Here is a 12,790-nt window from a genome sequence, read left to right as displayed (position 1 = left end):
TTGTCCCATTTCAGATGTTGATGGACCTGCGGTGTATCTCCAGCCTTATCTGCAGCTCACAGTTTGCAGTCTCCTTCCTTTCTACTTGCCCAAGCCGCGCTTTGCCGTAAGGACAGGTTTTTGGTGAAGTATTACCGTATTTGTTTACCGTCCCTCGCGCAGGGCGTTCCGCGCTGGCGGGTATCTCCAAAGGTGTGGGCTTCACTCTGAAGTTGTCTGTAATCCAAGTATCATTCCTCGTCACTGTTGTTGTATACTTAGTGGTGCTGTCAGTATCATACACGAAGAGAGCTGCCACCACTGTGTGCTGTAAAATAAGAACAAGTCTAGAAGCTAGTGTAGCCGATCAATGGAGTGGATCTTGGCTTTGTGCGACTGTGTAAAACAGGTGACAGCAAGTCATCATCCTGTTCTACTTCTCTCCTGACTGAGGACAATGGAAATAAACATCAGGAGAGGTGTATAACGAGCTGCCAACTTGCTAAACTGTGCACACGCAGTACTGGACTGGAGCTCGAGAAGCAAGTGAGCTGGAAACAGAGTGAAGACCTCTTGAAGGGGACTTTGGTGAGAGTGAGAATTAATTGCAGAGCTGGAAGGTGGCGCTAAGCAAATTAACCGAGGGACAAAAGCAAAATGAATAAATAAAGGGAAAAGAGGAATTCAAGGAATTTAGTTGAAGGGAGTTTGTGCTTATCTTTTATTTTCTCATGAGAGTTATTTTTAACTCAAACAATTATCATGCCGTAAAGTTGTGTGTGAATGGAATACTTTATAGAAATCATGAGATATTTGCTCAAATTCTGGACGCTTTCATCTGCAACGTCTGCAAGATGGTCAACGCACTCAAGGCTGGAATGGCCAACCTTAGTGAGCCACTGACCATGCACCAAAATATTAGCAAAGGGGAAGTTTTTATGGATAAGGTATTAGGGAAGACCTTGGGGGTTGGAGTAGGAGAGGAGATTCTTGTATGTAGAGGAAGAGGGTGGGCCTCTGACTGAAAGGAGACCAGAAGACGTCTTTGGGTAGCAGGGCAGGAGCAGCTATCCCTGGTGGTCGCCAACATTTTCCTCTGAAAAGAAGTAACTATGATAGATGAGGATGTGTCATGTACTGCCTGTCAGGAGGGAGAATCAGAAGCTGTGGCAGACAGGATAGATTGAAGGGTAATAGTTTTGGGAAAAAAACAGCAATCTTTTTCAGTTCTGTACCTTTCATTATTTCCATGTAGAAACTATAAGCACAGACACATGCACCGATTCTCACTCAAATTTTGTAGAAGGTCCTACCTCTTTCCTGTTGAACTCAATGAATGCCTCAGCCGTGTCATTGCCATCAGGGAGGTATGGAGCGTTGTCACCTTTGTCGAGGACAGTCACATGCAAGGACCTCCCAACTTGAATCACCTGGGCAGGTGTCCGCACTGTACATTTGACAATCATCTCATATGTCTCCACCTGCTCCCTGTCCAGTGGCTTTACCACGCTGATCTCTGATGTCTCCTCATTAATCGTGAATGGAACTGAACCATCTGGAAGATGAACGGATTGAAATAGTATTTGGCACGGCTGCTTATGCCCATCCAGTAGGTCAACTTCTTTGGCAGTAACGCTGAGATAGAATTTTAGTTAGGTCAGAGTATTAAGGGCGATGGAACCATGGTGGCTAGATGGAGTTAAGCTATAGAGCAGCCATGATCTATTGAATAGTAGAACAGGCTCGCAGGGCTGAATGGCCTCTTTTCAGTTCCTATGTTCTTTCTAACTTTCAGTGAGCCCTCAGGAAGTCAGCCCTACTAACTAAATCGAACATGGCCAGTGTCAAATAAATCTGAACGATTAACCTTGCCAACCTTGTTTTGGGCACCAACCCAAGGGCTCTATTGGCAGGTTCAGTAAAACTTCCACCGCACTAAGAGCCGTGAGTTCCATATTCCCACAGGAAAATAAAACATTGCCAGCGGCAGGCATTCCTCTCATGCTCTAAAGTGAAGATGTCATTCAATCTTATGAATCTGCCCTGTTATCGTCTTTCAGGTGAGATATTAAACCGAGGCCCTGTCTGCCCTGTCAAGTGGACATAAAAGATCCCATGGCACTATTTTGAAGAACAGAGGACTTCTCCCCGGTGTCCTGGTCAATATTTATCCCTGAACCAACATCACAACAAATGCTTATCATTGGTGTTTGTGGGATCTTGCTGTGTGCAAATTGGCTGCCATGTTTCCTACATTATTACAGTGACTACACTTCAAAAGTACTTGATTGGCTGTAAAGCGCTTTGGGTCATCCTTTGGCCATGATAGACCCTGTATAAATGCAAGTCTTTTCTTTTTACTTTTAAAAAATTTCTCCCAAGAAAGCAATAACGTAATGTGCTTCTCAAGTCTGTAAATTGGATGTACTGGTAATATTAGTCAGGATACAGTGACATTGTCGTAAACAGTGGCATTGACAGTGCACGGTGACATTGCCAGTAAACAGTTCTGTTGCTGAGTCAACACTCCAAAAGAGATTATAGAATAGTACAACACAGCAGGAGTGTGGTCATTCACTCACTGTTAGCGGGATCTTGTTCTGTGTAACTCGACTGCTGAGTTTGCCTAAATAGCAACAGTGCCTGCACTTCAAAAGTAATCTAAGGCATTTCAGGCCATCCCCAGGATCTGATAATGTACCTTACGAATGGAAATAATCGTGCTTACTTCGGAAACTACAGGCCGAACTGTGAATGTGCTCACCACAAGATGGTGCAGTTGTTGAAGAACTGCATCAATCTGCAACCTGTGTACAACCTGCCTCACACATTGAAAGGGCAGATTTTCTGTTGCTATCTCTGGGCAGTTGTAGATAGGAAAATTGGGCGGGCTCTGGCAGGGGCACGTGTTGAACCTGTTGATGAAACCTCATTCATGCCTCATTACCTCGACACTTTACTACTCCAGCACACTCCTGGCTGGTCTCCCACATTCTACCTTCCGTAAACTTGAAGTCCTCCCAAACTCTGCTGCCGATGTCCTTACTCGCACCAAGTCCCGTTCACCCATAATCCCTGTGCTCACAGACCTACACCAGTTCCCAGTATAGTAATGCCTTGATTTTAAAACTCCCATGCTTGTTTTCAAATCCCTCCATGGCCACGCCCTTCTCTATCTCTGAAATTGCCTCCAGCTCCAAAACTCTGTGATATCTGTACTCATCTAATTCTGGCCTCTTGAGCATCGCTGATTTTAATCGCTCCACCATAGGTGGGTATGCCTTCAGCAGCTGAGGCCCTAAGCTCTGGAATTCCATCCCTAAACCACTCCAACTCTCTGCCTCTCTTTCTTCCTCTGAGGTGCTCCTTAAAACCTACCTCTTTGACTAAGTTTTTGGCCAAATGCCCTCATATCTCCTTATGTGGCTCGGTGTCAAATTTTGCTTTCTAATGCTGGAGGACATAAAAACTGTCATGAAATGTGAACCAATCAAAAAGGACCTCACCACTATCCATTTACTTTGCCCTCACCCACGAACATCTACCGCACCCTCAGACCCACTCTGAGCAATGCCAGGGAAGGTCAACCTGCAACAAACCTACCTTTCCCTCCTTATCCCTGCAGGCAAGAGTCTGACCTCAGTATGTCACATCACACCATTTGCCCATCTGAGATTGTTAGGAACACAGGAACAGGAGGAGGCCATTCAGCCCCTCGAGCCTGTTCTTCCATTTAATGAGATCATGGCTGATCTGTATCTTAACTCCACTCACTTGCCTTGGCTCCATATTCCTTTAGACCCTTGTCCAGGAAAAAAAAATCTATTGATCCCAGATATAAAATTATTAATTGAGCTAGCACCTGCTGCCATTTGTGGGAGAGAGTTCCACACTTCTACGACACTTTATGTGAAGAAGTGTTTTCTAATTTCTCTCCTCAGTCGTCGGGCTCTGATTTTCAGGTTATGTCCCCTTGTCCTAGACTTCCCAACCTGCGGAAAAAGGTTTCTCTCTGTCAATCCTTTCAATTCCTAAAGAACTCACCACACTGGATTGGAACGATAGGCATCTTGAACCACCCCACAGCCTCACGAAGACCAATCCTAAGCCTCCCTGTGGCCCATTTGCGTCCCAAGAATGCCCGTCACCCATCTCACCTCACGCGTTTACCTGTTCTTAGATGATAGGAGATGTTGGCAAATTGGCACTGGTACTGGGTTGGCAAGGAGTTCATTCGAAAGAACGTGCCAGGATACTTGTTCTCGATAATTTGAACCTTCGAATCCACTTCTCCAAAGCAGAGGTCTTCCACTGTGATATTGGCGCAGGAGGGCGTGCTTTTATTCACCACGATAACTATCACCTGCGCCTTGCACTCCTTCTCCTGAAGTGGCTTAGGGACAGCAAAGATATGCAGCGTGATCTTATATAATTCAGGTCCGCCCATATTACCTGCAACCAAGGGAAAGAGAAAGGAGACATAATTCTAAGCTGAGGGAGTAAAGCTTTCATTCATACTCCAAACCTATGAGGGACAATTTTAATCCAAACTGCCAGGCAGAAACAGGCGGATAGGGAATTAAAATTGGGTGACTTTAACTCCTGGATCCAACTTTCAATTTGAACTCGCTCTTCTGAGCAGGCAATGAGGACACCCACCTAAAGCTAGCAGGGTCTTTCTTTAAATAGGCAGATGGGGGTTTGATGGCATCATTGAGCCTTGATTCCAATTTTAACTGGAGTGGGGAAGGCAGCAGGAAGAGGCTCCTGGACCAGAAGAGACCAGGAGGGGAAGGAGGAACGTTTAGGCCTTCCCTGCCAATGGGTTCCATTTCCCCTTACTGCCAGACCATGCAGCAAACCCGGTCCCCCAGTATCTTATCTCCTTGCTAGCTGGGCAGCCTCCTGAAAGTCCCTGCCTACCCTCTGCCAGCTCCTGGTACTGCTTCCTGCCCACTGCAGGCCGCCAATTGGCTAGCAGAATGCTGACAAGGCCTGAATCACTGGGCCTCACGCTGCTAAGGCTGGGAGTTCAGGGGGACGGTTTGGCACTCACCCACCCCACCCAAAATCCTGCTGCCAGTTGAAATCAGGGCATGATTGGCATTTCATTTAGGCGGTGGGTGGTGCTGGTCATTTTATTCCTACTTTCAAAATGAGCCAAAGGTTTTTTTTTTTACACAGCATTCAAACACTATGGAAACCAGAATATCAGTTGAGCACCGCCTCAATTTTAAAATTCTCATTCTTGTTTTCAGATCCCTCCATGGCCTCGCAACACGCACCCCCCCCCCCCCCCCCACCCCACCCACCCCCCCATCTCTGCAACCTCCTCCAGCCCTACAATTCCCTGAGAACTCTGCACTCCCCTAATTCTGGCCTCTTGCAAATCCCCAATTCCCATCGCTCCACCATGGGTGGGTGTGCCTACAGTTACCTGGGCCCTAAGCTCTGACATTCCTTATCTAAACTGTTTCACCTCTCAACCTCTCTCTCCTCCTTTAAGATGCTCCTTAAAACCTACATCTTTGGCCAAGCTCTGGTCATCGGCCCTAATATCTCTTTAGGTACCTTGGTGTGAAATTTTGTGTGATAACACTCCTGTGAAGCACCTTGGGGATGTTCTATTACATGAAAGGTGCTACATAAATGCAAGTTATTGTTGTTTTAGAAATAAGCATTTTTTTTCTAGTGGAAATACATTTCCTTTTGGAAGGTCCTCCATCTGGTACTCAGCACTAATATTCCAATTGCACACTGCTGAATGTAAGTTTAACCTTCACTCTCCATTACTAGCACTGTCACCTCTGAGTCAGAAAGCTGTGGCTTTGTATCGCATCCAATGAAGCTGCAATCCAACCTGACACCTGGATTCTCACCTCTTTTAAATAGTGAGCCTCACTGTAACATTTAAAAAAAAAACATACGCTTACATAGAATTCTAATTAACTTCCTCTTCGTTCATATTTGTCCGTTTATAAATTGCTTTGTTTAAGCAATGAGTGCAGATGATGTCATTGGGGTCTGACCCACTGAGAGGGTACATGTATGAAGGGACACAATAACTGAAGCAGACACAGATTAACAATTATATGCTGATGTTAATTCATCTCTGTATTGTTTGCTAGGTAACCCCTTCAGATAAAAGAACACATGTATGACCTACTACCAGCACAGCACCAATAGATCCCTTGAGCTAATTTCCTGTGACTGGAGACGAGAAGTCCATCTAGTGGTTTTTCTCTCCACTCTCCTGAGGAAGCCCTGGGCCCACTCAGTGTCTTCGGGTATCTACATACATGCTGTCTCTACCAAGGATTAGAACATAGAACATAGAACAGTACAGCACAGTACAGGCCCTTCGAACCTTTAACCTACTCTAAGATCAAACTAACTACCTACCCTTCATTCTACTATCATCCATGTACCTATCCAAGAGTCGCTTAAATGTCCCTAATGTATCTGCTTCTACTACCACCGCTGGCAGCGCATTCCACGCACCCACCACTCTCTGTGTAAAGAACCTACCTCTGACATCTCCCCGAAACCTTCCTCCAATCACCTTAAAATTATGCCCCCTGGTGATAGCCCTTTCCACCCTGGGAAAAAGTCTCTGGCTATCCACTCTATCTATGCCTCTCATCATCTTGTACCCCTCTATCAAGTCACCTCTCATCCTTCTTCGCTCCAATGAGAAAAGCCCTAGCTCCCTCAATCTTTCTTCGTAAGACATGCCCTCCAGTCCAGGCAGCATCCTGGTAAATCTCCTCTGCACCCTCTCTAAAGATTCCACATCCTTCCTATAATGAGGTGACCAGAACTGAACACAATATTCCAAGTGTGGTCGAACCAGGGCCTTAAAGAGCTGCAGCATAACCTCGCGGCCCTTAAACTCAATCCCCCTGTTAATGAAAGCCAACACACCATACGCCTTCTTAACAACTCTATCAACTTGGGTGGCAACTTTGAGCGATCTATGGACATGGACCCCAAGATCCCTCTGTTCCTCCACACTACCAAGAATCCTGTCTTTAAGCCTGTATTCTGCATTCAAATTCGACCTTCCAAAATGAATCACTTCACACTTTTCCAGGTTGAACTCCATTAGGTGACAGCAATCAGGAACAGCCTCCATGGCTGGCTTTATCCTGTACCTTCAGCCTTCGGAACTGAACGCAAATATATTGAGCTTATCATAAACCCATCTGAGGTCAGCTAAATGAACACACTGTTGGTTGGCGGAGTCAGTGGTGGAAAGAAATTTAGCCTGGGGCCTTCCTGGACTGTATGACTTAATACCACACTATGCACTGAGCCAGTGGGAGAGTTGTATAAAGAGATTTTAAACACATTTAATTGTTATATTGCTGTAAGCATTTTTGCTAGTTGAAAGCAATATAGTTCAAGTTACTGCATGGTTTCCTGTTGCGTGTTATGTTTAGTTTAGTTTAGTTTAGAGATACAGCACTGAAACAGGTCCTTCGGCCCACCGAGTCTGTGCCGACCATCAAACACCCATTTATACTAATCCTACACGAATCCCATATTCCAATAACATCCCCAACGGTCCCTATATATTTCCCTACCACCTACCTGTACTAGGGGCAATTTATAATGGCCAATTAACCTACCAACCTGCAAGTCTTTGGCATGTGGGAGGAAACCGGAGCCCCCGGAGGAAACCCACGCAGACACAGGGAGAACTTGCAAACTATTGTGGATATAAATGCTTCCTTAGTTTAGCTCAGTTAATAGCACTCTTACTTGTGTCCAAAGGCTGTAGGATCAAGTCTCACTTTTTCACATCATCTAGGCTGACACTCCAGTGCAGTACTGAGAGGGGGAAGCGTGCTGCACGGTTTGAGATACCGTCTTTCGGAAGAGGCAATAGCCTGAGGCCCTGCCTGGCTGATGTGTTGACTGAGTGGATATCAAAGATCCCATGATGCTATTTGAAGAGGAACACAGTGTTCTCCCGGCCAGCATTCCTCCCTCAGTCAAAACTTCCAAAAACAGATGAGCTACCCATTCCTCGTGTTTGCTGATTGCGAGATCACGCCATGTGCAAAGTGACCGTCAAGGCTGCTGCATTTCCATACAAAGCAATAGTTGCTCAGCGCTGAAGTAATTCATTATTTTATGTGGAATGCTTTGAGAGATGAGGTATGACAAGTCTCACACTATCCTGACTTGGATCTATAACGCCTTTCCTTCACTGTCACTGGATTGAAAACCTGGAACTCCCTTCCTAACAGCACTGTGGGTGTACCCACAGCGGTTCAAGAAGGCAGCTCACCACCACCTTCTCTGGGGCATTTACATTTAAGCTGTGTTTATCCACTGTAGCATGTAACCCTCCTCATTTATCTCTATCCCTTGCTGTTCTCACCATGTGGTTCCTAGGTTTGATATTATATCATCTCTCAATCTTCTTCTCAGTCTCTCCTTCTTTTCCCTGTTCTTGGCTGCCACTCTATTAGCCTTTCTGACCACCTGAAGTCAATTAATGGGGCATTTAGGGATGGGCAATAAATGCTCGCCTCGTCAGTGATGCCCACATCCCATGAATGAATAAAGAAAAATAAATGCCATTTTCTTTTCCTGAGCAGTCTCTTGTATTATCCCATTCTTATTAAATCATAACTGGTTTAATTTATTAATTTTACTTGATGATGTCATCCATGAATGATCAATATTAAGTACATCAGCACATGATAGAAAGGACTTGCTTACCCAGCAGATTGAGGTCACTCTCCTCCAGTGTCTTGTTAAGGTAAAAGACCCCGGATTTCTCATCAATTCTGAACCACTGCTGTCGAAATCCATTTAACAGATTGTTGCAGAACCCAAAGTAGGCCGTGCGATCCCCCTCATCGGGTAAAGCATAGATCTGGAGCAGTGGAGTATCTGCTGGCTGACCAATGTACACAGTTGCCTGGTAGGTCTTCCTGGGGAAGTATAATCCAAGCGCAACTAGACAAAAGAAGAAATGTGAGAGAGACAGAGAAAAAAGGAGAGGCAGAAGAAAAAGACAGAGTAAGAGAAAAATAGAAAGAAAATAGACAGAAGGTAAGAGACATATGAAAAAGAGAGAAGGGAGAGAGGGACAGAAAAAATCGAGACGAGGAGTGACAGAGAGAAAAGAGAGACAGAAGAAGAAAACACATCAGTTTTATATTTCTAGTAAACGTTGGAATCGTTGGCAGTGAAAATCTCCACAGTAGGAAACTTCAAAACACCTTTGAAATTTCTCTATATTTACTAAATCTGTCCTAAGTTTGAACCTGGGATTCCTTGTCTAATCACCGTAGTTTCATATGAAACCATGTTTCGGATATTCTCACATTGAATGAATATCAACACATTCGTATGAACAAAGATAAATAGGTTTTCACGGAGTTCATGCCTCCAATCTAATATCAAACCAAGAGATTTTGTGTTTTAGATAAATATTCATTTGTCAACCAAGTATTATCCAAAAATGCTACTTCATATTAAACTCTGGCAGTGGAACACGGGGGACATGTTGAACGGGCAAAAGATAAATTTAGGGCTTTGTGTTGTAAGTTCTCCTTCACACAGAGTGATCAGCATATGCACTGGAAGGGTAGTGGAGAAGCAAAGCCAAGACACATTTAGGAAACAGATAGTGTGAGGTAGGAACTATAAGCTTCTTGTCAGCTGTGGCTCAGTGGGTAGCACTCTTGCCTCTGAGTCAGAAAGTTGTGGGTTCAAGATCCACTCCAGAGACTTAAGCACAAACATCTATGCTGACACTCCACTGCAGTACTGAGAGGGTGCTGCACTGTCGGAGGTGTGTTTTTTTCATATGCGAATTTAAACCTTGGCTCTAACCGCCCTCTCAGGTGGATGTAAAAAATCCCATGGCATAATTTCAAAGAAACGTGGCCAACATTCCTTCCTCAATCAACCTCACTGAAAACGGATTACCCGGTCATCATCACATTGCTGTTTGTGGGAGCTTGCTGTGCATAAATTGGCTGTCACGTTTCTTACATTACAACAGTGACTACACTTCAAAAATACTTCATTGGGCTGCAAAGTGCTTTGGGACATTCTAAGGTTGTGAAAGGCGCTATATAAAGGCATATCTATTTTTTTCTGGATGGATGAGTTGGAATGGGCTGATTGGTTTACTTCATTGATCCCATCAGCGTGCACGGGGATCAAACCCCAATCTCACTTGGGCCAATTCTAACTTAGCCTAATCGGTGTTAATGATACACTAACAGCCGCCACCACTTTTTTTTTTAAAGGGGTTTATTGCTGGGGGAACTGAACCACCCGGCCATTTCAAGAGGTGGGTCCTTTTTTAATATACAAATCGGGGCCCTGTGATGTACATAGGACCACAACCGTCATTTTGGGGACAGAGCAGCTACAAGTAAAACCTACTCCCAATGGTACTAGAACAGTAAACTAAGCCCATTGCAATGCCCAGTCCAAGTACTGACCATTCTGTCCCGTCTGGTAATGCTACACTATAATCGAATTTTCCTATGGTGCTGCTGTTGAGTCTCTACTATGGTACAGAAGGAGATTAGAACTAGTTGTATCTGACTCAAGGCAATTGTCAGGGGGGTAAGGGATGACAGCAAAACCTCAGAAAAACACTTTAAAAGTCAGGCGGGGAGATGCTAATCTTTTAGAGTGATCACTGCTCCATAATGGGATTTTATCTGCAAATGCATTACAGCAGGCTTTAAAACCCGATTCTATTCCAATAGTGCTTAAAGATCTTGTTTACTGCAATGGCAGGCAGCTGTGCTGATAAATATGGCACATGAAAAGGGTCTGTCAGTCTTTGTGTGTTGCTCCCTCCTTCTTATTAAAGGGGCACTCTTGCCCTATTGAGCAGTGTTTTTTTTTTGTTTGGACATGGCTACAAGCTTGTGCCTTCAAATGGTGTTAAACTCAAGGCCTTGTCCATCCTTTCAAAAGGATCATGATAAAGATTCCTTAGTGTTATTGAAAGAAGTCTGGGGGAGTTCTCTCAGTGTCCTGGACAGCATCTGCTCCTCAACCAACGCCAGGGATCAACTTGAGATTCCTCTCAGTGATGTCTACGGGATCTGCCCAACAGCCACAATGACATAATTCATTGTCTGTGAACTGTCTGGAGATGTTTTCTGAGAGAGGTGATAATGTGCTCTTTAACATAAACCAGTTAATAAATTCAACATGTTTTCAACTTAACGCAAGCAGCATGTTCAAACAAATTAAGAAATAGACTTTTCAAAATGGGTCTCCGTTAAGCTGGCTTCTAAAATGTCTGGTGGTTGGACAAGTAGGTTCAGCTAGCACGGAAAGTCTGTGAGTGCTGAACACGTGGGAACGTTTTAAAATGCAACACGTGAAAATCAACCTGTCATACATATTAGAAAGCATATGCCTACCTGGAATAAGAGTTGTGACATTAAATGTACGGGCCAACTTAAATACTTGTGGGTTAGATCAAAACTAGAGACCATAAGCACAAGAGAGCCTCGAATAAATTCAAAGGGGAATTCATGAAAAATCTCTTTACCTAAACACCAACAGCTTACATTTATATAGTGCCTTTAATGTCCCAAGGTGCTTCACAGGAGCAATTATCAAAGAATGGTAAGAATCTGGAATGCACGTACCACAGGGAGTGGTTGAGGCGAATGGCATAGATACATTAAGGGGAAGCTAGATAAGCGCATGAAGGAGAAGGGAATAAAAGGATATGTAGAAAGAAAGAGTGAGACGAAGAGGAGTGGGAGGAGGCTCGTATGGAGAATAAACACCGGCATGAGTTTGTTGAGCTGTTGTCTGTTCCTGTGCTGTGGAGTCGATGCAACATAGACAGACCTGTCGCAGCAGTATAATATGCTGTGTATTACGTGTTATAGCACACCTATCTTTGTAAAGCAGCCTATTGTCTGACACGCCATGGGCAATGCCATGGGAGATCCTTTAATATTTCCACAGTTTTATGACTGACTGTTAATCTCATATAATCACACCTCAAAGAGGTAAGTTTTAAAGAGCGGCTCAAAGAAGGAGAGAGAGGTAGAGAGGCGGAGAGGTTTAGGGACAGGATTTACTCCCATTTGGAAACAAACGAACTTATTAGCGAGAGACAGCATAGTTTTGTGAAGGGGAGGTCGTGTCTTACTAATTTGATTGAGTTTTTTGAGGAAGTGACGAAGATGATTTATGAGGGAAGGGCGGTGGATGTTGTCTATATGGACTTTAGTAAAGCCTTTGACAAGGTCCCGCATGGCAGACTGGTGCAAAAGGTGAAGTCACACGGGATCAGAGATGAGCTGGCAAGATGGATATAGAACTGGCTCAGTCACAGAAGACAGAGGGTAACAGTGGATGGGTGTTTTTCTGAATGGAGGGATGTGACTAGTGGTGTTCCGCAGGGATCAGTGCTGGGACCTTTGCTGTTTGTAGTATATATAAATGATTTGGAGGAAAATGTAGCTGGTCTGATTAGTAAGTTTGCGGACGACACAAAGGTTGGTGGAGTTGCGGATAATGATGAGGATTGTCAGAGGATACAGCAGGATATAGATCGGTTGGAGACTTGGGCGGAGAAATGGCAGATGGAGTTTAATCCGAACAAATGTGAGGTAATGCATTTTGGAAGGTCTAATGCAGGTGGGAGGTATACAGTAAATGGCAGAACCCTTAGGAGTATTGACAGGCAGAGGAATCTGGGCGTACAGGTCCACAGGTCACTGAAAGTGCCAACGCAGGTGGATAAGGTAGTCAAGAAGGCATACGGCATGCTTGCCTTCATTGGTCGGGGCATAGA

At 44.5% G+C, this 12,790-nt stretch overlaps 1 protein-coding gene across 1 annotated transcript in view; it reads right to left on the bottom strand.

The window, feature by feature from the left end:
• Positions 1 to 12,790, bottom strand: part of ret (ret proto-oncogene receptor tyrosine kinase) — an 86,321-nt gene that overhangs the window by 35,901 nt on the left and 37,630 nt on the right. Inside the window, exons 2-5 of the mRNA XM_068020477.1 lie at positions 8,713 to 8,952; positions 4,150 to 4,431; positions 1,293 to 1,534; positions 136 to 307 (exon numbers count right to left, since the gene is read on the bottom strand). Coding sequence (XP_067876578.1) covers positions 136 to 307; positions 1,293 to 1,534; positions 4,150 to 4,431; positions 8,713 to 8,952 — 936 coding nt within the window. The remainder of the gene's footprint in view (positions 1 to 135; positions 308 to 1,292; positions 1,535 to 4,149; positions 4,432 to 8,712; positions 8,953 to 12,790) is intronic.

The sequence above is a fragment of the Heterodontus francisci genome, chromosome 42 (assembly GCF_036365525.1).
Source record: "Heterodontus francisci isolate sHetFra1 chromosome 42, sHetFra1.hap1, whole genome shotgun sequence".
NCBI classification, from domain to species: Eukaryota; Metazoa; Chordata; class Chondrichthyes; order Heterodontiformes; family Heterodontidae; genus Heterodontus; species Heterodontus francisci.
The sequence above is the reverse complement of the archived record's forward strand: the minus strand, read 5'-3'. Positions and strand labels throughout refer to the sequence as shown.